This window comes from Suillus subaureus (genome assembly GCF_016647635.1).
Source record: "Suillus subaureus strain MN1 chromosome Unknown BJ212scaffold_12, whole genome shotgun sequence".
NCBI lineage: Eukaryota > Fungi > Basidiomycota > Agaricomycetes > Boletales > Suillaceae > Suillus > Suillus subaureus.
The window spans coordinates 738,324-762,683 of NW_024538568.1; the positions used below are offsets into that span (position 1 = coordinate 738,324).

General features: G+C 46.5%; 6 protein-coding genes across 6 annotated transcripts; 5 read left to right on the forward strand and 1 right to left on the reverse strand.

Annotated features, from left to right (window-relative positions):
- Positions 1 to 2,282: 2,282 nt before the first annotated feature.
- BJ212DRAFT_1269392 (uncharacterized protein) lies at positions 2,283 to 2,666 on the forward strand (the record flags this gene model as incomplete). Its single annotated transcript, XM_041330807.1, has 1 exon — positions 2,283 to 2,666. A coding segment is annotated over one exon (384 nt), but the record flags the coding sequence as incomplete, so codon positions are not given.
- Positions 2,667 to 6,400: 3,734 nt separating this feature from the next.
- BJ212DRAFT_1348977 (uncharacterized protein) lies at positions 6,401 to 7,160 on the reverse strand (the record flags this gene model as incomplete). Its single annotated transcript, XM_041335444.1, has 2 exons — positions 6,695 to 7,160; positions 6,401 to 6,633 (listed from the first exon to the last, which is right to left on the reverse strand). Coding segments are annotated over exons 1-2 (229 nt in total), but the record flags the coding sequence as incomplete, so codon positions are not given.
- A 3,991-nt stretch (positions 7,161 to 11,151) lies between these two features.
- On the forward strand, positions 11,152 to 13,083 carry BJ212DRAFT_1479969 (glycoside hydrolase family 18 protein; the record flags this gene model as incomplete). The annotated part of the gene is made up of 15 exons (XM_041339981.1): positions 11,152 to 11,169; positions 11,219 to 11,226; positions 11,284 to 11,365; positions 11,419 to 11,506; positions 11,563 to 11,794; positions 11,846 to 11,935; positions 11,984 to 12,000; positions 12,057 to 12,137; positions 12,185 to 12,225; positions 12,281 to 12,300; positions 12,354 to 12,541; positions 12,593 to 12,798; positions 12,851 to 12,879; positions 12,932 to 12,981; positions 13,043 to 13,083. 15 exons carry the CDS (start codon positions 11,152 to 11,154, stop codon positions 13,081 to 13,083), a joined length of 1,191 nt encoding a protein of 396 aa, XP_041194201.1.
- Positions 13,084 to 13,566: 483 nt separating this feature from the next.
- Positions 13,567 to 15,291, forward strand: BJ212DRAFT_1348998 (uncharacterized protein). Its single transcript, XM_041335445.1, has 8 exons — positions 13,567 to 13,853; positions 13,908 to 14,018; positions 14,074 to 14,521; positions 14,577 to 14,584; positions 14,641 to 14,699; positions 14,749 to 15,015; positions 15,085 to 15,185; positions 15,243 to 15,291. The coding sequence occupies exons 1-7, from the start codon at positions 13,823 to 13,825 to the stop codon at positions 15,088 to 15,090; spliced, it is 930 nt and encodes a 309-aa protein (XP_041194202.1). The 5' UTR covers positions 13,567 to 13,822; the 3' UTR covers positions 15,091 to 15,185; positions 15,243 to 15,291.
- A 5,072-nt stretch (positions 15,292 to 20,363) lies between these two features.
- BJ212DRAFT_1298979 (uncharacterized protein) lies at positions 20,364 to 21,070 on the forward strand (the record flags this gene model as incomplete). Its single annotated transcript, XM_041332772.1, has 2 exons — positions 20,364 to 20,402; positions 20,675 to 21,070. The coding sequence occupies 2 exons, from the start codon at positions 20,364 to 20,366 to the stop codon at positions 21,068 to 21,070; spliced, it is 435 nt and encodes a 144-aa protein (XP_041194203.1).
- A 534-nt stretch (positions 21,071 to 21,604) lies between these two features.
- BJ212DRAFT_126215 (uncharacterized protein) lies at positions 21,605 to 23,034 on the forward strand. The gene is made up of 2 exons (XM_041330241.1): positions 21,605 to 21,707; positions 21,774 to 23,034. Exon 2 carries the CDS (start codon positions 21,880 to 21,882, stop codon positions 22,990 to 22,992), a length of 1,113 nt encoding a protein of 370 aa, XP_041194204.1. The 5' UTR covers positions 21,605 to 21,707; positions 21,774 to 21,879; the 3' UTR covers positions 22,993 to 23,034.
- The last annotated feature ends 1,326 nt before the right edge of the window (positions 23,035 to 24,360 follow it).

Below are 24,360 nucleotides of genomic sequence, written 5' to 3' on the forward strand. Positions count from 1 at the left end.
TCTGCATGAAGATCAATCTCAAGATGTTCAAGCACCATCTCCATCTCCAGCCCCTTCTTCTGAGCCAGAAGATCCTTGCCCTGCACTTGTGTTAAGGTCATGTGCTCGAGGGGGTCGGATCACAAGGGCTTGGCCTCAGCTCATACGCTGTGCCCCTTTCCCGAGTATGTGCCCTTAATTTCTGGGGGCTAGAACAGTTGTCTGGAGTTTTCCAGGATTTGACTGGGGTGGATAACGGATGTCCAGATCTGAGATGTGAGATAAATCCAATGGACGTCCGGATGTTACCTGGGCAAGCGGATAAGACTAATCTGGATGAAGTCTGGACTAGAAACTAACAGAGGATGGACTACCCTGAGGTAGAGTCGGAAATGTAGTCCAGGATGCAATCCTAAGACTCGGAATATGACAAGAGACTTATCTCGAGTCCGGAGGACACAGGAATGAGCAGGAACTAAGATGATATTTGAACTGGAGTATTTCTGAGAGTTACAGGAGGTTTATATACTGTAGGTATCATATAGGAATCAGTCAGCAAACATAAAGGCTATGTATGAAGCATATGCAGAGTCTATTAGTAAGTGGGATGGATCACAAATAATGAACACCAGAAATGGAATGTATGTAACGGATCAATAATCAAAAGGGAAACATGGTTAACCGGAGTCTGGAGACAGGGGCAGTCTAAATGGAGTTGGGCGCTGATATAGGGTTTGGATTCCGGAAGGGAGATAAAGATAGATCAGATCATTTGAGATCCAAATCTCAGATCCAGATATCCAGAGAAGCGGATTTAGAGTTGAGAGTCCAGAATGGCATATGACAACTTGTCCCTTTCCAGACTGATGTCATATCCCACAATCTGGACCCACGTTCCATCATATTCCCACGCCTTCTGAGCCTATGTCCAGACCCCACTTCATATCCAACTCATTCCCAGATCCCCTTCTGCTGTGTGCTCCACACCTCAGCAGGATCAACTCCGTTCCAGATTTACCCCTGAGCTCCGGACCATCGGATCTCCACTGTTAGCCTGATCCATACCCCCCTGTCCCATCCACCCTATGCACACTCCATCCAGCAAGACATCCAGACTTCACCTTGTCTCAGATTCTGGACTATATCCACCTTCTCATATTCTGGTCCTGTATCCACCTTGTCTTCCAGATCCCCAGATCTCCGGATATTAATGCTGGACCTATTCCCACCCTCTGTCCGATATCCTGCGCCTATCCCCATTTAGGCATCTCCACCTTTCCGGCTTTCGGTTACCTCTTCTTCTGTCTTGCTTATTGATCCTTGTACAAGTCTTCATCTCCGAGTTCATTTAGTTATGTTCCATCTTACTTACTAATGTGTTTCCACATGCTTGTACATAGCTTTGCTCCTTTGCTTACTGATCCCCTCAGATGTTGTCCAGTATATAACCCTTGTAGATACTCCTGTAGTTCCTCAGTTTGAATATCAACTTAGACTTGCCCAATCCTCTCTCAGACTTTGGTCTACCTAAGTCTGTCCTACCCATCAGGCCTAGGGATTGATTCCCTAGGCTGGAGCTCTGCCTTTCCAGCACTTACCCTCTTTCCGGACTTAGGTCCAATCCCTGTCTCTCCGACTCTACATTAGGGTAGTCTACCTCTGTTTGCTTCTATATCGGACAAAGTCCAATGTAGCCCCTATTCCTTCCAGACCTCCGGACCTCCCATCCCTCATACCTCCGGGCATCCTGTCCTTCGGACATTCCACCCTCCGTACCTTCAGACATTCTGTCCTCCTAACCCTCAGACATCCTATCCTCCTATCCTTCAGACATCCTGTCCTCCTGTCCTCCTGTCCTCCTGTCCTCCTGTCCTCCTGTCCTCCTGTCCTCCTGTCCTCCTGTCCTCCTGTCCTCCTGTCCTCCTGTCCTCCTGTCCTCCTGTCCTCCTGTCCTCCTGTCCTCCTGTCCTCCTGTCCTCCTGTCCTCCAGACCTTCAGACCTCCTATCCTTCCATCCTGTTTCCTGTAGAAGTATTACCTTGCAGTGGGAACTCTCCTGAGCACTTCCTGCATTCCTCCAGAACTCTCCTGCACTCCTCCAGACATTTCCCATGCTCCTCCAGAAGTCCTCCTGCACTCTCCACCAGAGTAGCCAGCCTCTGGAAGTCCTCTGGACTTTGTTGGACCATCATTGGACCTCATATGAAATGAAGGGCACATACTCAGGTAAGGGGCACAGCATATGAGCTGAGGCCAAGCCCCTCTGAGTCAGTCTCTCTCTCTTTTGAGCAACATGGTTCTTAACAACTGAACCTGACACTATGGGTCTTTATCGCAGATATCCCATGTGTCCAACTCTAGCCCCCAAAGCCAACTTAACCCTGGAGGGTGCCACTGATGCTCCCACATTAGATGGGGAGTGCATTAACTCAGGTGTTCATCCAGGACTTCCTTCACCTGAGATTACCTCTGATCAGCTTTTTGAAGCATTTACAAACCCTTCAGCAGGTATTTTGATGGCATGGCAGTATACTGGAATGAATGAGAAGTCCAATGATGAGTGGGATCATCTTGTGCAATTCCTCAAGGACCCTTTTTTCAGACTGGAAGACCTTGGCAGCTTGAATCACACACACAAGCTTAGGTGGTTGGATGAATACCTCAAGAATAAAGCCAACCCTTTTTGAGAAGAGTATGGATAGTGCCAATCAACTGTCAAGATACGCTTACCAAAAGAAAGAGAGATGTTAAAATCAGAAAATGATGCACCAGAGCTCAAAATTCCAGGTGTTCATCACCACTGCCTTACTGATCTGATCACACATGTGTTTGAAAATGAGGTCTCAAAAACCTTCAACATGACACCATTCCAACAATATTGGAAGACCCCCGATAATCGCAATATCAAAGTTTTTTCCAAGTCTTATTCCTCCCCTGCCATGCTTGAAGTTTACACAGAAATCAACTCCCTCCCACATGAGCCTGGAGACAAACTTGAGCATGTTGTTGCCTCAGTCATGGTTTGGTCAGATGCAACACACCTGGCTAACTTTGGAGATGCATCTCTTTAGCCATTTTATGTGTATTTTGGTAACCAGTCCAAGTACACACAAGGGAAGCCAACTGCTCAAGTGTGCCATCATTTGGCATATATTCCTATGGTACATATACCTACATGTCCCATCATTTTGCTTACTCACTATTTTTCAGCTTCCTAAGGATATCCAGGAGGTTTATATTGATATATTTGGTGAGGCAACAACAGCCACAGTGCATACCCATCTGAAACAGGAGTTGATGCATGCTATATGGAACTTAATCCTGGATGGAAAGTTTATGGAAGCATATGAGCATGGATTAGTAATCCAGTGCTCTGATGGGATCATGTGGTGAGTATTTCCCTGTTTTTTCTCTTATTCCACTGATTATCCTGAAAAGTAAGTACATGTCTGATATTAAGTATGAAGCACGAGACACTGACATATTATCTAGGATCCTACTGGCAACTATCAAATTCCTTGGGCAGTGCCCATGTCCTCACTGTCTGGTGAAAAAGACAGATGTTTGCAAGATGAGGTTGAAGCTCAATATGAGGTGTTGGGTTACATGTGAGCGCATTGACAATGTAACACAGCAACAGCATGTTGAAGAAGCCTGGGCATTAATTTTCCAGCTTGGAGTCCTGGTTGATGGTGCGCATGTCAAAGCAATCCTTGATGATGAATCGTATGTTCTGATTCATGTGAGTACCCTATGTACATTATCACGCAAGTAACTGATGATTAGGTTTAGAATGCTTTTTCCAAGCAATTTGAGAGGCACAGCTTCAATATGTTCAAGCTATGGGTGGTTGACCAACTTCATGAGTTTGAGATAGGATCTTGGAAGGCTTTATTCACCCATCTCATGCAAATACTTCACACTGTTGGTGGGACTGCAACTCAGAAACTCAATGAGCGGTAAGATTTTTGATTTTTATGTTTCATATTAGGTCTAAACCATCATTTTAGGTACTGAGCAGTGTCAACATTCAGGAGAGGGACAATCCATTGGTTTCACACCAATGCATCTGCCATGAAGAAACTCACTGCCTGTGACTCTGAGGATCTTTTACAGGTAATTTGTTCAGCCTTACAATTTTCCTCACAGTTTGACATCTTTGCTCTCTAGTGCGTGATACCTGTATTCGAGGGCCTCTTGCCAAAGGAACATAATGACATCGTGCTCAACATGTTATTTGACCTGGCTGTGTGGCATGGGTATGTGAAACTACATATGCATATGGACAACACACTCAAATTTTTTGATACAGCTACCATTACATATACTTGGTAATTCTGTCCAAAAATTCGCCAGGACCACATGCAGTCACTACTATACTACTGAGCTCCCTCACAAATATGCAGCATGAGGACAGCAAGAGTCACAACTAGCTGCTAAACAGCCGCAGGTACCTACAAATGGAGAGAGGAGAGCTGGCCTGAAATTCAAGTCTCTCAACCTTTCGACTTATAAGTTTCATGCACTCAGAGATTATGCAGATACAATTCGATGCACTGGTACCACAGACAACTACAGTACACAGCCAGTAAGTATATATTTTCAATGTTGTTCATTTAATCATTAGGGAGAACTGGAGCACAAACAGGCCAAGCACTGGTACCCTAGAACACCCAAAAACCAGACAATGGTTGCCACTATGACTCACCTTGAAGCTCAAGAGCAAATTATCACTAAAATCAACAAATGACAAGAGGAAATAGTGCAACCTCCATTGCAACAGGCACCATGCGAGCACACATCTCCTGCCTTGCATTACCATATCTCAAAATATGCAAGAAGCTCTTATGATATGACAGCATGGCTCAGTGAGCTCATAGGAGATCCAGCAATCAAGGTAAGTTCATATGATGTTCTTGAAATCATTGTACTAACCCAATGCTCAGAACTTCATACCACGCCTCAAAGACCATTTGTTGGGTCGAATTCGTGGCATTGACTATTCAGGGGATGAGCAGGATTTCTCCAACAATGACAGGAGCCAGATTGTTTTTGCAAACAACCAGCTTTTCGAACACAGCATCTTACAGATCAACTACACCACTTATGACCTTCAGAGAACAAGACTCAATTAATCCACAGACTCATGCAGACATTATGGTATTATCACACAAGAATGACAATGATCAACACCCATACTGGTATGCTCAAGTGGTCAAGATTTTCCATGTAAATGTTTGGTATTATGGTCTGGGCGCTGGTAGTAATGCATGAACACCAACATGCATGGATGTAGTGTTTGTGCGCTGGTTTGGCCAAGACATGCCTTTCAAAGCCAGTTGGTCAGCAAAACAGCTCCATCTCATTGGTTTTTTCAGGTGCAACAAGCCAGATAGCTTTGGGTTTGTTGACCCAGATCAAGTGATCTGTGCTGTTCATTTGATTCCAGCATTTGAATATGGGTGCACTGACACCAGACTTGCCCCTTCATTTGTGTGTCCAGCAGAAGATCATGATCAAGATTTTTTATATTTCTACATTAATCAGTATGTATTTTCATTCTAAATTGTATTGCTATAGACTGATTTAAAGTAATAGTTTCATTGATCACGACATGTTCATGCGATTCCATGGAGGTGGTGTTGGTCATCAGATCACATGAGACTGGGATGAATTCTTGCAAAAAGATGGTATTGTGGTTGAGGTTGATGATGATGAAGACTTGCAATTTGATGAGGACAACAATGACGAAACCACTGAGGATGACAATGATGACTTGGAGGACAAGAATGATAACTTGGAGGATGGCTCAGAGGACGAGGACACTGAGGATGACAGCTTGGAGGACAAAGAAGATCAAATTAGGGCTGATGAGGGAGAGGAGCTTGATGACGACATTCTCACACAAGAGGGGTATGGAGCATTATGATTTTCCTGTGTAGTTCAGTGAATATCAGACAATATCATACTGGCAGGAGTATCCAAACAATGCTTGAGATGATCAAGAAGTTTTTAAACCTTTCATTTTGGTCAGCACTGCATGGAAGGCCTACCAGGAAAATTTGAATGGCATTGGTAGGGAATATCACACAGTGTTCAGATTGAGAAGGGAATCTCACAGTACAGACATAACAACAGCGCATTATAATGTGGATAGTAGGTACATATAATGATGGTATACTACAGTGTGCTACTTCGCCAGCTACGTCATCACGATCGCGTGCCTGGCACTGCCTGCCAATCAACATCGCAACGGCGTCACCCAGGACAGCATCAGCCTAATCAGGGCATATCTAGGTTTTGAAGTTTTGGTGATGTTCAAAGTAGTCGGACCGGCCCGCCGGGAGACATGATGATAGCATCGGAACAGCACCTGATATGATTTCCGCGCAAAAAAATTAAAAATTACAGACAGTATGTGATTTATTTTCTACAGAACTCACTCCTACTATGGCGGGTACCACTCTCCAGAGACAGCTGTAACTCATCATTAACATGGCTCTCTTATGTGCAACTGGTGTGCCCACCAACGACTGGAACAGCAATTCACACAGCTGCAATCTTGAATGTTTGAGATATAACCAGGTGGCGAACAGTAAAACAAAAACGCATTGCCCCCATTATAATCCTTGAGATTTCCGCACTCCCAATATCCTGCAGGCGCCCGTAAGTACGCAGTCTGAGATCAAAATACAAGTATGCTGAAGGTATTCACCAGGCGTGTAGCATGGACCGCCAGCAGCCACCAGTACTGCGGCAGATATGATCATAGCGGTGAGTGAGATGAGCTTCATTGCTGTGCTTCAGGATGATGTTCTTTGTTATTGAATTGAAAGTTATCGCTTTGCTTTTATATACAGGCAGTAAAGGGGTGTCAGCCCCAAAACTAGTGTATGGTGCAGAACTACTTGCCGTTCTTCTAGTTATAACCGGAAGAACTGGTGAAATTGGTTGTTTTGCCGTGGTGGCAGAACTCTAGGTCATATAGACTGTATGACATTCCTAACGATGATATTAATGTTGCCTCATCCCATTCGTCATCTTCACTATTGTAATTAACCACCTTAACCTTATCTAGAATAACCTGCGGAATCATTCCTTGTTCGACCCGATCCAAGTCGCCAAAATCAAAAGTATTTCCCTCGAGCACTTCAACTTCATCAAAGCCCTCATCTTCTTTGGTCCTCTTCAATTCCTTGAGAGCCGCAAATTCAGCAGCAACGTTGTCAGGCGAGATGCCCTCTTGACCAGCGAGAAGGTCATCTATCACGAGGCTCGGTCGAGAGCGGAGGTGCTCACGCGAAAGTATGCTTCAAGATCCTGTGCAGTCTCGGTAGCAACGGTGATGTCCAGCATGCACCGTCTTACTTATTAGAAACATCAGTTTTCTTGTTCTATTGAATTCGATTTGTGCTGTCAGATCTAAACTACATCCCCGCAAGACGGATAGCCTGAAGTTCTGCCGCGCTCTGCCGCCACCCTCCCTTCGGGCGGTTTTGCCGTGGGCCAAGCACAGCCAGTTTTGCCAGACAAGTTCAACTGCCTTCACTCGCTTGAGAAAGCTCTCGGGTTCTGCCAACACCGCCATGGTTCAAAATATGCATCTGCTATGCGTCCAACGGAGCAACATGATGCTCCACAGCAACTCGATATCTCTAGACGTGGCTCCATGAGAACTCACTAGTGTCAAGTTCGCGTCGAAATTTCATAGAGACGATCCGCTTTACCGAAGATCTCCAAACGAGTAAGTTCTGTTGCAGTTCTTCCTTGCTGTCCGAGTCACTGGCTACTATTTTGACGCCACGAGTGTCTCGCCGTGCCTATCTCCTGCCCAAAACTTACAGTAGGAATTACCCATTCAGGATCGTGGCCTTCTTAAATGGTCGAACCGACGTCACTGTGCATTGGAAATCCTACAGTGATGATACCACCAGATCAACCTGCGACTGGTGAATTTGTGTCGTCTCCGAGTCCCAGTTTTGTGCTTGAAGTTCCGCTCTTGACTGGGTCTTACCTCGAAGTTAGACTTGGACAGCGTCAGCATGCTCGGCCTTGCAACCTGAGATCGCTCACTCGCGAATAAGCAACATGGATTGGAGGCCGCACGAGCTATGGTTTATTGCATCAGATGTGAGTACTTAATTCTTGAAAGTTTGGCTGTTCCAAGTTGAGTAGTTGACTCCACGTGAAAAGGCAGGCCACCGCCGAGAGAGGTCGGATCCATCGAGGGCTGGATGGGCAACCGTGACTGACGCTGAGGTCGGAGTTAGTTTTGTTAGATATAGGAGCCGATAGAATTTGAAGTTGCATAAGGTACTCCGGCTGTGAAGAGCAATGTGAGAACCGAAGCGAAACACTCAAACAAATCAAGTTAGTCCACCTCATTCATGGGAATCTACGCCTTAATCACATTGTAGCATTCAGCATGGATGACAGGTCTTTGTGCCACCCGAGTTCCTTAAGCAAAGTTCGAATTTGCTGACCGAGTCGTCTAGCTGGTTGCAGGCGGCTGCCATTTTTCGAGTCATCAGCCACTGCATAAACAGTCAACCTACTTTAAGATGTACGGTTCACTCAAAAATACTAACTTGTTCACCCCAATCATACATTAGCCGCGGCAACTGCGAAATCGCAGCCGAAGTTAGATACAGACTGGCTATTTATGAGCCTACAAAGTAGCTGGATATGACTTGTTTAGTTGATCAACGAACCCCATCTGGGGTGATTGGAGACTAGGGTCATAGTAATCGAGGGCGAGGGAGCGACTAAATTTGGGGAACGTATCACGATGACGATCTTGATATACTACCATCGCATGCTTTTAGTCTTCTTTGGTCAGTCGTAGGGATTATATCTGTTCCTTTGATCGAAGCAAGTATTTTTGGATGCCACGAAGATTTCCTTCGTCAGTCACTGAAGCATCCTCGTCCGATAAAGCAATGAACAGATATTTGCTAATGAGCCACTGACATATCCTCAGCAATGACAAGATCCGCCGACAAACAACTTGCTCTGGAAGCTTGACTGACGATTTACTATCAGCCACGCCGTTACATTCTAAAAACATGAGAATCAACCGACCAAAAAAAACAACGAACCATAACTTTCGTCAGCACCCACTCGCACAACAGCAACCATACTTCAGGATGACTGACCAGAGTATTGTGACGAGAAGCGAATCGGTCACGACCCAAAGCGACTGTGGTCGGTAAGGAGTCGTGACCCGGCGAAGGTCGAATAGAAATTCGGTAGAGAACTGAACGTCGCCATCGACCAAAGTGACAAGGGCCCGAATTCAAGAAGGACATAGAGAGTAGCGAATCTGCAGAAGAGTCATCTCGCGCGGTAGATATATTTAGGCCCTCAAGCATATATAGACGACACGATGACCGTGACGAAGAAGGACTGTGGTGTGTATGAAACTGCAGCATAAGTTTTTGAAAAACTCAGCCACGCCGCCGGGACTTTTGCATCCAAATACGGTCAAACGTACGGATCCGATCACATCACTTTGCCTAATCTGGATGCCAAAAGTCCCAGTAATACCAGCGAGCTGTGAAACTGAGTTTTTCAAAAACTCATACTGTAGTTTCGTATGCCAACACACTGTAATCAAGCCCACGCGGTCGTTCCAGTTGGAAGACATGGGAAGATGTCGCTTTATATTTCCGGCATGCAAAACCACGCTTTTTCGATTTGAACGGTCTACAAATATACATCCATCCACCCAACTGAGGTAGCGGGAACAGAATGATGAGTAAGTTGTTGTTTGGCGAGACAAACAGGTACTTACTTGACTCAGAGATTTGGCCATCAACCCAGCACCTTTCCAGATCTTGTCAGCTTCTTTCTGTGTCCATCGGTAATTGGCATCGTTCTTGATTGTGCGGGCTGCGGTGAGACATCATGTGCTTTTAACAGGCTCCCGACATCCATGGAAGTAAGTTGCAGCGAACAGGCGTGATGCACACAGTGACTTTCATACTCACGATTGGCCTGCTGTGACCCAAACCGGCCATTCCAGAGATGTCCTCCAGACTCTCAGGCTCATCCGATGGGTGGGACAGTGGGACAGGGATAAGTCGATCTATCAGTTTGAGATCTTCAGCCATGACCAGGCTCCTGTTACCGGGAATTTTTGGAACAGACCTAAGTAGATCCAGGTGCTAAGAGCTTCACCCAGCTCATGCGCTGTGAATCGCGCTCGACCAGCACGACCACGCTGGCCTTTAGAGGTAGTTCCTGGTGGTTTTTTGATTCGGCTTCCCGATATACATCGACTTCATCAAGTACTCGGCGCTCAGCCCAATTGAGCAGTCCGAGAAATTTATTTTGATGCTGACTAGGTGTTCCCCCAACACCTCTACATATGCTTCCATTATGGGACCTATTGGAGTATTCATCGGATCTCGATACGCATCGGAAGAATTTCGTGGGCATATCATGTACCTCAAATGTTCAACTTGTAGTGGTTTCTGGTTTGCCGATACGGAAATTACTAGGGTTGATATACCTGGCTCTGACGACCAGTTGACGGTCCCAATCTACTAAGTTACGACGTGACGAACAGGGCCTATGGATTCCCCGAGGTACGTCGCCATCACCTCGTATATTCTTAGGGGAATTCACTGGAAAATAAATCCCTTATCTAAGCACCGTGGAAGCCACTCCTCCAGTACCATAGTCGAAGCAAGGGCGCATCAAGTGCTACATGGTATATTCTTGGATATCGCAGAGGTAACGAAAATTTAGCAGGTGGCCCCTATTGGACACTCACTTGGCTACAACATGGCTCCAGTTGTTCGTGGTCTCGTCTGGTCGTATCACATGGATGGTTAACCAGAACTCCATATCCATCCAATTGCCATGCGAATCACTCTGTATGAGCACGACTCAGCTACCCCGAATGGTTCAGCTGAGTTGTTCATCGCTGATATGGCGGGTACAATCATTACAGTCGAACTACCATGAAGCGTGACCCTTTCCGTATTCTCATCTGCATTCCGTGTTGCATAAAGAGAAAGTGGTGCTGCGCAATAATATGTTGTCGGCCATTGACCCCCGTCCTGTCACTGTTCTACTGCAACAGGAATCATTGCGATGTTTTCCAAATCCCCCCTGACATGTGTGCTGTTTCTCCATTTCGTTACCCGCACTACTGCAGCGTTCGACATGTCATCGAACCAGAATGTCAGTTAGCCTTCCTCTTTCTTGATGCATGATTGACAACTTTGACTAGCTGGCTGTGTGAGTGGATCACGAACACAAGATACATATCCGTTTCCGACGACCTACGGTTTGCAGGTACTGGGGTCAGAACTCGTATGGAGCTGTGAATCCAACCGATACTGCAAATTGGCAGCAGCCGATCTCTTACTATTGCAATGTTAGCTTATTCCCATATTATACTGGAAAATTTACCTCACGTCTTAATCGCAGGATACCGTGATCGACACCTTCCCGGTAGCCTTTCTAGACGAGTTCTACTCAACAGGCAATCTCCCGTCCATCGACCTTGGAAACGCAAGTTCTCATTTCTGATTGTCCATACCTGTCTAACCCGGCTGCAGACTTGCAACACAGCCGATGATCCTGTTTTTCCAGGGACGAACCTCCTCAATTGCTCATTCCTCGCATCAAGTATCGAGTTTTGTCAAGCTGCCGGAAAAATCGTAACGATGTCATTGGGAGGAGCAACAGGTTCTATCGGCTTTACAAATGACACCGAAGCAACGGCATATGCCCAGACAATCTGGGATCTTTTCCTGGGAGGTTCGAGCAGCATGCGTCCTTTCGGGTCCGCTGTTTTGGATGGGTAATAATGCATCAACCCCTTAAGAAATGTGCGATCTGACTCCAAATCCAGCATTGATATGGACATCGAAGGTGGCTCTCAGACTGGATTTGTATCTTTCTTGTCTGCCCTTCGTACCTTGATGGACGGTGGCAGTAAGCCGTATGTTGTTCCACAGGCTTTTTATTTGCTTTCTAACAGCCCTTAAAGGTACTACATCACTGCGGGTTCGGTTTCCGATGCATCACACGACGACCGTTACTGATACTGTGAGATTTACTAGCACCTCAATGTCCTTACCCCGATGCCTACATTGGTACTACTCTGGATCAGTTTGGATTTGACGCTGTATATGTCCAGTTTTGTGGGTGATATTTTTAGCTTGAGTCTCTATGTCTCACACGCTTCTAGATAACAACTATTGCGAATTGACGAATTACAACGACACGAATGTGAGCAGCCCAAAGACCGATTGTTATAATTGGCTAACAATGCGAGCCGGCGTAGGATTGGGACTTTAGTACATGGTATGTAACCTCGTTCGATTGGCCGAAGTTTTATTGGCCTGACCAAAGCGCAGGGACAACTGGGCAGAGACAGTATCCCCCAATTCAAATGTCAAAGTCTACATTGGTGCCCCAGCATCAACGAGTGCAGCCGGATCCGGATATGTCAGTCCATCGACGTTTACCCCAATCATCCAGCAAACAATGGCCCAATATTCATCTTTCGGAGGCGTCATGCTGTGGGACGCGTCTCAGGCGTACGGTAAAGTGGCTATACTGCCTGTATGCGCTTATGACTGAACTTAAACTTCAGCAAATGGTAGATACGACATTTCTGTCAAGGATTCACTGCTAGGCGTTGTGTCTGCCCCTCCGCCGACGACTACGACTACGACCATGACCACGACTGCGCCGACTACTGCCACAACGAGCACCAGCACAACGTCAAGTCCTTCTCCCACAACAACATCTGGGACTGCTTCCTGCACTGGTGTGGCAGCATGGCAAACCGGTGTTGCTGTAAGTTCAATTACATATTGCACAATTCTGGGAGTCTAATCACTCCACTTAGTATGTTGGAGGCGACGAAGTCACTTATGGGTGCGTGTGCAAGTTGATTTGCACTCGTGGATTAGAACCTAATGTATAATAGCGGGGACCTCTGGACTGCAAATTGGTGGTCGGAAAATGATATTCCGGACGGTAAGTGAAGGTTTCTGGTGACGCTGCTGGTGACGCTGACGCTATTTGGGATGATCCTTAGGCACTTCCGGTGACTGGACGAACGATGGCGCATGTGTATAACAATTCTGCCTCGGCACGTTTTCGTTAGATGTAGAGGTTGTTGCCGTTGCTAGACTGCTCAAGCCCAACCTAATACCTCCTACCTATGTACAACAAATATTCATACTATGACTTGTCTTTGTACCATCTATTTTCGACGTTGACGTAGTTCCCTACTATTTGAGGTGAGAAGCTCTCGACTATTGACAGCTAGTCCGCAAGCTCGTGTCAAGCTGTGGACAATTGCGGCCTCCAACCCACTAGTCTCTCCTTGTTGCCAATGTACCGAGCTGCTAATCGAGCACCTCTGCACCAACGTGCTCCGCTCCTGCATCAAATGATTTAACCATTGCGTCTCCTTTTTCCTAGTCTGTGATCCACTCACCTAGTTACAGAACTATCATTGAAGACAGCTTCGTCCGTGACTCGAGCGCAGCCTACGCAAGTATGATATCTATACAGTATCTCCAACATTGCATTTTCTTGTTGATGGTGAATGTCGAAGTTCATCCTGGAGTTGAAGCCAGTATTACGTCCATGTGTGACTCACTTCGAGGTGGTCAGCTAATCTTGACCAGGAATCGGAGCCGAAGAGCGTTAGTCATGTATATTCCGAGACTTGCGGAGTACAGTAATGAGTCGAGTAGATGACGAGTACCAAGTATTGACTATATGGAGTTCTTTAAAAGTGCCGAAGATGAACTGTTGATCTGTCAGCTCTTTGAAACTCAATGAAGCAGAGATAACGAGTGTTGGGAGAATGATTCATAACAAGGATGCCGAAGTGACTGGTGCATACGAACTGTGGATCTGTCAGCTCTCTGACGCATTGACCGATCTTACAGATGTTTCCGACCGGTATTCCTGGTGGACCATAGGATGGCATAAAAGCCACAGGGCAGAGGAACCATTATTTCGTCAACAAGCTACAATGTCACCTCCCAAAGTCTGGCTCAGTAAGTGTTTCCTCTACTCACTAGCAATTTGGCTAATACTAACCACCGTGTACAGTAACGGGGACGTCCTCAGGATTCGGAAGATCCATGACAGAGTACGCACTCAACCAAGGTGACATCGTAGTAGCAACCCTCCGTAAACCGCAAGTCCTATCCGATCTCGCAGCCCGATACTCAGCAGACAAGCTCCTCGTGCTCAAAGTCGATGTCACGAAGCAAGAAGACATCGACGAAGCATTTGCGCGCACGCGTTCGGCGTTCGGACGGCTAGACGTAGTGTTCAACAATGCGGGATACGGAATTATCACGGAAATCGAAGGCACGCCCGATGATAAAGCGCGTGAGCTTTTCGAGACAAACTTTTGGGGGGCGACATACGTTAGTCGTGCTGCGGTGAAGTTTTTTAGGGAGGTGAATGAACCGGGCAAGGGGGGGATGATTCTTCAAAACAGTTCGGTTGCTGGGTTCAGTGCGCTCCCTGGGTTGAGTTATTATGCTGCGACGTGAGTGGGGTTTGAATCCGATGTCGGCTGGGATGATGCTGACCTGGGTTTGCAGCAAACATGGTAAGAATCTTGATGCGTGTAAAGTAGGAAGAGCTGATGGTTGATTTGATGTACAGCGCTGGAGGGGTTCTCAGATGGTCTCGCGAAAGAGCTGTCGGCTTCCTGGAACATAAATGTACGTTGTTCTCTTCACCAATGAAGTTGCACTCACGGCAAGAAAACAGATCTGCATCATCGAACCCGGAGCATTCCAGACAAACGGAGCGAATGGGGCAGTGGTATTACCGCAGCATCCAGCATACGCTGATGAGTCCTTTGCGAGTTCCAAATTGCGTCAGATGTTTGAGGGTGTGGTTTTGGAAGGAGACGCGGACAAGTTCACGCGGACTCTGTATGAGGTCGTACAGGGAGGAAAGATACCAAAGCGGTTGCCTATGGGTTTGGATGCGGTTGAGTTGCTGAATCTTAGGATTGAGGATTTGAAGGCGACTGTGGATGAGACGAAGGGATGGTCGGTGGATTTAAAGAGAGCTGATGGGGGAGCCAAGATCATCATACCTGTCTAAATAGCTTTGGTGTTTGAGTTGTGTATATGTGATCAGCTGCTCTCAGCAACATGAATTAGCTTAGATTTGCACGGCCGGGACTCATGTACTGGGTTCTGTGCAAGATTGATGTAAGAGAGGGACGTTCGCAAGTCGATAGGCGATTTGCATACACAAATATTCTCAGGCTATAGGGAGTTGTAAACCAGAGCAGTACTGAGCAAACGCGTTACAGTCGCGCGTCCTGTCCCTTTGCGGTTACTGCCACCGTCACCGGAACTTGCCGGATGGGTCTGCTATGCAAGTTAGCGCTGGTGCTGTGACTCTGTCCTTACATCTACGAGATAGCGATTCGCAGCGTCATACATTTTCACACATGGAATTGTAAGCTCTAAGCCAAAACGCGTTGATTGACTTCCCTGACTGCGGTGAAATGGCGATTCTCAAGTTTCAACTGCCCCGTGCTTGAAGGCAGGTAGTAGTAGAAGGCTAGTGCGCAGTATGTTGTTCCTCCTTCTTTTTCACATAGATCACTATGCTACCACGCTAAGACTAATGACCTGAAGCTTAGGCCACTTGCCCTCCTGTCCTCTCAGCCGCTCAAAACCGCATAGTAGCATGAACTGCTCATTCAGAGTTGCACGCTCTGGATCCTAGCGTTCATATCCATGTCCCATGCCGAATGCCCTTGACTCTCAAAATGGTCACAACTGGTCATGTCATGTCGATATATCTACGGCTCTGTCCTTGAAGGTCCGTTTTGGCTAGGGCACACTCCTTCGTTCTCCTCTTTAGGTGACCACTGTCACTCTCACTCGTCCCACGAAACGCGCAGTTCATTATCTCTATTTTTCGGTTTCTTAATCTCATCAACATCTGTCTCTGCGTCCTTGGGTCGGGTTGTTGTACGGATGGAGGAGTTTTTTCTTCTTCGACGAATGGCGAATTTCTCTTCAATTCTCCCTCACCCAACTGGCCGTTCGCTCCTCAAGCTTGTCGACGACCTTGATCTATCTATTCACCAGTGCATCAACCCCATCCCGTCGTTACTTATGAATTACCAAACTGGAGTCATCGCATATTCATGAAATTCGCAATCAAGCATGTACCGATCACCGCCCATTTGTCATCGTTCATATTGCCTCCGTTCCTGCCCGCATCACCTGGTCGTTTTTGTACCACTACGCCCTCTTTTGTACAACCGCGTCTTTCCCTTATTTGGACAACTTCCCACTTTCTTTGTACGACTGCCCTCGTCGCTACACCTGTCGATTGTGTTTCATGACATACAACGCATGTACTTTTGATCGCATTTACACTAATCAGTGTGTACATGAATTGGAAGAAAGGTTATGGATTTTTGCTCGTAAGTAGAGCGGATTTCAGACAAGTTTAAAAAAACTTTGCTGACCTGAATGTCTGTTACCAGGGAAACTTGGGCTCTGTTCAAACCTGTGAACTACATGGTGTCATTGATAATGGGGTAAGGTAGAATCCCTGTGCTGTAGCAAAAAAAAATACCTCGGAGATCACACTTCTTTTGTGCCGTTCAAAACACTCCGCGCGAGTCACTGCTAGATTTCAATTCCACCAACAGACTTTGATCCCATCGATATCCCTGGATACGTATTTCAGAAGCCATTCTGAAATACCGACCATATATCATCTTTCAAATCTCATTCTGGTGATATAAGCGCTGGATGGTCATATATCAAGCACGAATGCGATCGCCACACGTCCACCAAGTTCTCCCACTCGCTCACTCACATTCTCCAATAGTATGACCCTGGTCTCGAACGATCCCGGTTGGTGGCCAATCATCGATGGGAATCTTATTTCCAGCTATTTTATAGGTTCGTGGAGAGCCAGCCGCATGATAATAGTGACTGATCTTTGCTGCCATCTCGTAGTTGCCACCCTTGTCGGGATAATGTACGATTGGGGTGAGTAAGACTAAGCACAAAAGAGTCACTGCGATCCTTATGATGTTTCTAGCACTTACGTTCGGACAAGAGGTAGGTCAATCCATTACTGGGGCAACCAACTCGCTTAGCATTGTGTTATAGATTGAACTGATCTGGGTGAGCGGACTCCCATATCAAAGGAACGACATGAAAGTACAACTTATTCGCGGTAGAGGCAACGCTGGTCCCTTATGACCTTTCTCTATCTCAGTGTATGTACCTTGTGTACGCTTGGCAAGTACAAGTTTTGCTAACTTCAAAATATCCTAGCTGCGCTATGCTGGAATAGGATTTGCTGTGTACGTTTGGAAGTTTTAACTATTGATATTGCGCTCATTACCCGTCTCTCACAATCAGCATGAACATGTTGAGTATGTTTCATCGCATAGATTCTGTTTCTTCTTTTTTTGTGACGGGCGGCACACAGTCACTGTACCAACTGTTTCGACGACGGATGCAGTGAGTGTTTCGCACTGATGCTTTCCATTCCCGCCAAAAACTAATCATGTAGGGGTGAGTGAGATTCTCAAACAACTCGTTGATTCAACATAACGACTCCCACAGTTGTGAGTTTCGAGCTTGCGATCTTCCGAGCTGATAACTAATGTTGCTCAATTTGTCAGGCCTTATCATAAACGACACACTTACTTGGATGGGTGAGGTAGTGAATGTATTACTGGGCGGTGAGCTATACACCTCCATGATATTGACTTGACTGAAACATAATCATGCAAGTCATCATGATCACTCGATTATATGCCATGTATCAGCGATCTAGAAAGGTGCTGATATGTCTGGTTGTCATCTTTTCGTCTATCAGAATCGCCGACGCAGTGATTATGGCAATAATAACGATGCAGGTCACAGGGGGTAAGCTTACTTATGTATGCAATGTTCAAGTGCGCCAGGCTCATCGACAAACATCAGAGGAATTCGTTCTCTTCGGCACCTATCAGTGCATGCTTGACTATGTGGGAGATGTCCAACTTTTGGATTCCACGACTTGGATAATTGGGACTCTATGGGAGGTTCTTGCACTGTGTCTCGCAGTCTGGATTGCTGTGAAGCACTTCCGTGAATTGCGACAACACTCAACAGGAGGTATTATGGGGGACTGTTTCGCGGTGTTAATGCAAACTCACGTGAGTTACTTTGCGAGGTGAGCTCATAATGTGAATGTGGCTCTCTGTTTTGCTAAAGTTCTGCACGTTCAAGCTTCCTCGCAGTTTCTTGTTTTGAACTCAGTTATTTGTTTCTGACGTTTTACACGGTACGCCGATCTGTCATCGATCTCTGCATGCGGTCATGATTCATCATTTCTACAGGACATATCTTACGTGGACTCCCAGATTTTTGCTGGTTTCGTTCAGATGTTTATATCCGTGCAGATGTTCGTGCTGGGACCACGCCTCATCCTTGGAGTGCGAGAATATTACGCTGAGCTGGCAGTGGTGGCCAACTCCGATACAGCAACCGGTACGACTTCAATTGCTTTCCAAGAGCAAGTCCATGTGGCAACTAGTATTAGCGTATAGTACGGGAGATACTCGAGATTTACAATCGGCGGGTAGTCTGTAGGGAGCGGTTTTTGTTTTGATTTATTCCGAGTTGTGTCGTGGTACTTATTGTGGTTAATTTTTCCGAAGAAGTCTCGTCGTTAAACATCTGCGCCAAACTATGCTTCAATTGTGAGAATGGAATCTGGGGCCATTTACGATAAATGTGATAATGACGGTTTTCGCGATGAAGCAATTGTGCTCGAGTACGAATGTGACCTGAGCCACAGTATTCGGCTAGAATGGTCGATGGGAGGTGTGTTCTATCGGTGCCAAGAGAGTGGTTTGATACTTATAAGATGTGTGTTCTATCGGTGCAAGAGTGGTTGATACTTATAAGATGTGTTCAGCTCGACAACATGGTTCATATGATCAATTGTAAGTCTTTGCAGTGTACATATCAGTCGCTAGCCAGGGCCTGCATGATAAACTACTATGCCAACATCCTGTTAATGATAATCTAATTCAGAGTTCAACGTACCATTATATAAAACAAGCGGTGACCTTCGGTCGTTGCTCTTTGTTCGTATCATGAAGAACTTTCGCTACAAAAGCAGATATTTCTGCACAATACTTGCTGTATGTTTCTCCTCGTTTGCTTCTTGAAATAAGCAGTCTATCTCGACGGCTTTTGAACACGCGAAGATGTAGCATACAGCTGACTATGAGCGAAGGATCCGTTGGGAGATCCAGAACTGTGCGAGAGCGTGAGGCCTTGGCAGCTATTGAAAGTAGTCGCATAAGCTAGTCTCAAAGGAAACTGTTTGCAATTCACCGGCCATCGCAGATAATAGTTCCAAATATGTCGTGAGCTGTGAGTCCACGGTCATATGCGGTTGCACAGAGGGCACAGCTGCTGCCAAGGGCACGATGTCTCCGTGTGCTCGCAATGCGGAGGATAATGTTTTCACCAAAAAAGACTATCCTCGTCCTGGTCGACCCTTTACAAAGAAAAACCTGCTCTCGTAACTCTGAATTACATGGTAGATCTGTTCGAAAACATGCTGTTGTCAAGCACTGAGCTGATTATACATATTCTTGCCCTCTGCGTGAAATGTATCCCAATTCCTCCGCAAACATAACTCTTCGTTGTATACTTCCAAGATCTCCGTCGCCTTAGTCCGTAATCTCGGAGTTGAGTTTGCCAGAGGTCGTCAATGATTTGCAGCATGTAGTCGTATCCACTGACACTATTTCCAAGTGTGAAGATGTGATGAAAGCAAAAATGAGAAGGTGGTGGCAAGGAATACAGTGGTTTTGAAATTTGTGAGCAGTTGGACTTGGACGAATCGACGATGCAGAGCTGTTATCTGTAGTACTGCTGCATTCGCAGAGGTGTTTTAGACAGGCGAGGATGAGCTTGCGGATAGACCGTGATGTCGTTTCGATTGATAGTTGCCTCAAGTGATTTTCCCAGCTAGAATGAGAATGACTAACGCATGGTTGCCGTCACCGCTGCCGCTAGGACACCATCAGGAAGAGTGATTTAGCCGTCGTATTTCCAGTAGTTTTTATTGTTGTATTGATTTGTAGATGCGTTTTGAATTGAAAGCAAAAAAGGGGATCAGAGCATGGGCCGCATGTCCACCGTGCAGTGCTGACTCAGCACTGCTCTGTGGACATAAACCGCCGGAAATGCGTGCTACTCTGCCCTCCTCCAACATTTGAAGGACACACCCATCTACTGGGCGGCCACTCGTACATCTTCCCAGATATTTTTACCCACCACTCAGCGCATCTTCGATCCTTGTGTTGCTTCACCGCCCGCACCATCATGCCTGGTAGCTTAGAAGGCCAGTATTCAGACTTGAAGGTTTAGGTGAGTCACTACTATATCACTTCGTATCTGTTTTGTGATCCTCACGCTCAATCTACAGTCGTCGGCGCAAATAAATTTCAACCTTCTTCCGGGCGATGTATCCATTAATGTCGATTCGAGGAGGCACTGGAGGCAAGCTTGAACTTCTCTGGAACCTCGGTGGCTGCGACGGCCGACCGTACCGCTATTTCAATTTTTCTTGTGACAAAGCCACATGAGTAGGTGTATTTGGAGCTTTCAAAAACAGAACAGCTTGGTGCACCTAGCTCGCCACGGTAAGCAGGACCGAACGCAACCTCACAATCTCATTTCGTGAAGAGAGATACACTCTAACGCAGCTCGATATCACGGAGAAATACAATTCGTACGCCGAATTTTTGCGTTCTTGTCTGTATGAAATATCGTCATTGGCGACGAGGGGGACACCCGCCGAAGTCACCTGCAATTTTCAGAGTTCGAGGGTGTCGTTGGCACACTGGAAGATCGACAACGCTGTCGCAAAACACGTCGTTGAAGCTTTCTACGAGAGCACGTTCAAGCAATTGGATGATAGCGTTGTCATGGACTTCACAAAGGTGACCCAGACACTTGAGCGTGCTACATGCTCCGAGAAGAAAACGGGGCTCGAGCAAAGAATTGGTTTCATTCATATTGGTGTATAGCTCTTTTGTGTTGTATTGCTGTCGTCTGCTTTAGTTTTGCCAGTTATTGATCATGGATTCTACATCCCAATGCACGTGACGTACACCGGAATATAGAATCCCAAGTTTTGTACAAATTACCTCGATATACGCGGTGTAGTCATCATGCTTTTGTATACACCTCTCTCTCATGTTGTTCTCTACTTCAGTGTCATGTGCTCAAGTCACGGTAAAAATCCTGTGGCATCATCTTCTATGTATCATCACTTTTGATTCAGTCTTTAAATCCTTCTACACCTCAACGCAACATCGATTAAGCACCCATAGTCGAACAACCTCAAGATAGAGGCGCAGCTTATGCATTGACTCACCTGCGCATGGATGCTCACTAATCGAAGTTGGCGATTGCATCTACCCGGTAAATATGTGGCTCCGAGTCACAGACAGGGTGCTATGGGATCAGTTTGAGAAATACGGCAAGTGCTTAATCGACTTAGAAATAGGTTTGATTTCATACTTTAGTGGGCATCCTTGTCACCTGTTGCTCGAGTGCAGTGACATTTTCCTGGAAACCATGCATTGTGAGAGTTGCACCATGACGAAACATGAATGAGTTTGTGTGTGCACCGTCGAATCTGGTAGGAAGGTGGGCTCTATGGTTCGTGCCACATCCGCATCATTGCTATGATAATCTGTGACGACTAAGAAATAGTAATTTCCACAGGACAATAACACATTGTGAAACCTAGAAGAAACAATAAGTCTGCTCTGGGCCACCGGGTCACAACTTGTGGTCCCGCACACAATGTGCGTCTATTGCTGTGGATGTGATGCCACAATTCACGAGGCGAGTATTTAAGGTATGGCTCCTTCCAACCAGCTTAGCATCTTACTCCCCTGTCATGGAGCCTGCTATCAGCTTTCGATTTAGTGACCTTCCTCTTGAGATTGCCCTCCTGATCCTCAAATATGCGGCCAGACCGACGTTTTCCCAAAGAGAGAAATATGCTGATAAAAATCCCTATGCAACCGCTCTCTCCCTATGTCTTGTCTCTCGACTTGTGAGACGCACGATCCTCCCCGAATTCCTGCACACCATCTCGCTCCACCGATGTGACAGCATGAGAATGTTCGCAACCACTCTGCTTATCCAGGAAGTGTACGCTATTGAAAAAAGCGATCTTTTCTTCGACTATACCTCCGCCGTACAGAGGATGTGGATTAGTCATAATGACTTGGTAGAACAACGCTGCCGAGATTCTGAGAGCAAGCTGTACCTGAACTTGCTGGTTCCGGTGTTGCTCGCTGCACCAGCACTTGCGATTGACTGGTACAATTTAAAGCTTGTTGTTCAGATCGTGGAAGATGTGAGGACCTCCTGCGCAGATCTCGATGCCGACCGCAGACATGCCCTTTTCCCTGGGAAAACCCAAAGTCTGACGATAATGGGCCACTGCATCAACTGGGATATCTTCAAGCACGTTCGAAAAGGATCTGTTTTCCTCGCATCAATCCCCCATCTCACCTACCTGGCCAATATTGGGACGGAGGGTGACATTTTTCGCGACTTCAGCATGGGATTAGTATCCCCGGAACACCCGCTGCGTGCGTGGATGCGCGACATTCCGTGGGCTTGCATGAAGAGCCTCGAAACATTTTCAGTAGTCTACCCGCACCTGGATGCCCCCTACGACATACTCACGTATATCGATGACACAGTGGGACTGGACTTGCATGTAGAGCGGCTCACGGTGTCTGCTTCCCTGTTCAGGCAGGACCCTGCATCCTTCCCGTGGGTGACACCGCCGTTTCCTGTGACCCGTCCTGGAGAGAAGAGTACTCCATCAAATGGTGTTTCATTCGAGGTTACACAAGATCGGGCAAACTTTTGGCAGTTTTTTTACATGTGGGATAAGGTTTGGGCCTGCGGGTTAGCCGACTGATAAGTGGTACCGGGTGTTATGAAAATCATGATAAATGCTTTGATATGACTTATCTTGGATATGTACTTACTTGGAATCCCTTCTTACTGTACACTTACTGTATACCAATGAAAGCAGGCGCCCGATGAACGACTGCATGCTTTGTCAGTGATGGAGGGAACCATCGACGTTGAAGTTTGAGTCACTGTTGAACGGCCCAGATGACGTTGGTGAAGCAGTACCCCCATGCCGAATGGCCCAAGGACCAAGCTGCAAGTAGGCTTGTCATAATATCACTGGGACAAAGCCATAGATGGAGATGTGTATGTGGACACCAAGAGGCTCTGGGGTAGGCCCCGTCGCTCTACAGCTGGACCATCCATCCTCATGAGTATGCACTAATTCTTATTCACGAAGCAGATAGTGCATGACATTCGAGAATGGTTATGAGTTGACCAAATATCTGTCATGCAATGCCTGGTTCGTGATAATCGGGGCGAGAGCTTTGGTGAAAAATTTGGTGTAAGACTCACTTAGTCTCTCCGATCTCGGTGGTCCAGGTATAGAGACTATTGATTCCATGGAGGCATTCCCAGACACCCACGGTGACAGTCTTTTGAACGCATGGCTCGGTCATAGCGTCTGCGGTGAGGGCTTTCCGAGGTTAGCGACCATGTTACACTGGTACTTTGGGCGGTGCAGGACGATGGACTTGGAAGGTGATTGGACTTAGAGACTATTAGTTGGGCCGAGAATGGGCGAAGCTCAATGTAGAGATCAAGCATGAGCAGAGCGTATAGTGATGATACATACCACCAGATCAACCTACGACTGGCTGAAATTGTGTCGACGTCTCCTCCAAGCTCTGTTCTTGAATGTCCGCTTTTCACTGGGTCTTGCCTTGAAGTTGAACTTGGGAAAATCGGACGGCGTCAGCTTACAGCCCGAGATCACTCACTCACGAAGAGGTAACGTGGGCTAGAGGTCACACGACCCATGGTTTGATATATCCTGGCAGATATCCTGATGAAGTTGTATGTATGATCTTGCTGCGAAAAAACATTGACTAGTACTGCTGGATACGAGTACTCAATTCTTGAAAGTTTGACTGTTCCAAGTTGGCAAGCAACGGAACGTTGAGCACGTGAAAATGCAGGCCACCGAGAGGTCGGATTTATCGATGGCCGGATGGGCAACCGTTTGACCTCACGACTGACGCTGAAGTCGGAGTTAGTTTTGTCAGATAGAAGTCGATGGAATTTGAAGCTGCACAACTCCGAACGTCCCCCCCGTTACTTGAACAATGCTTCAACAATCATTCCAAAGCCTCGATGGAGCGATGTCTAGTATGCAGGTGCGTCCAGGTGTTATTTGTTGACATTCCTCTCA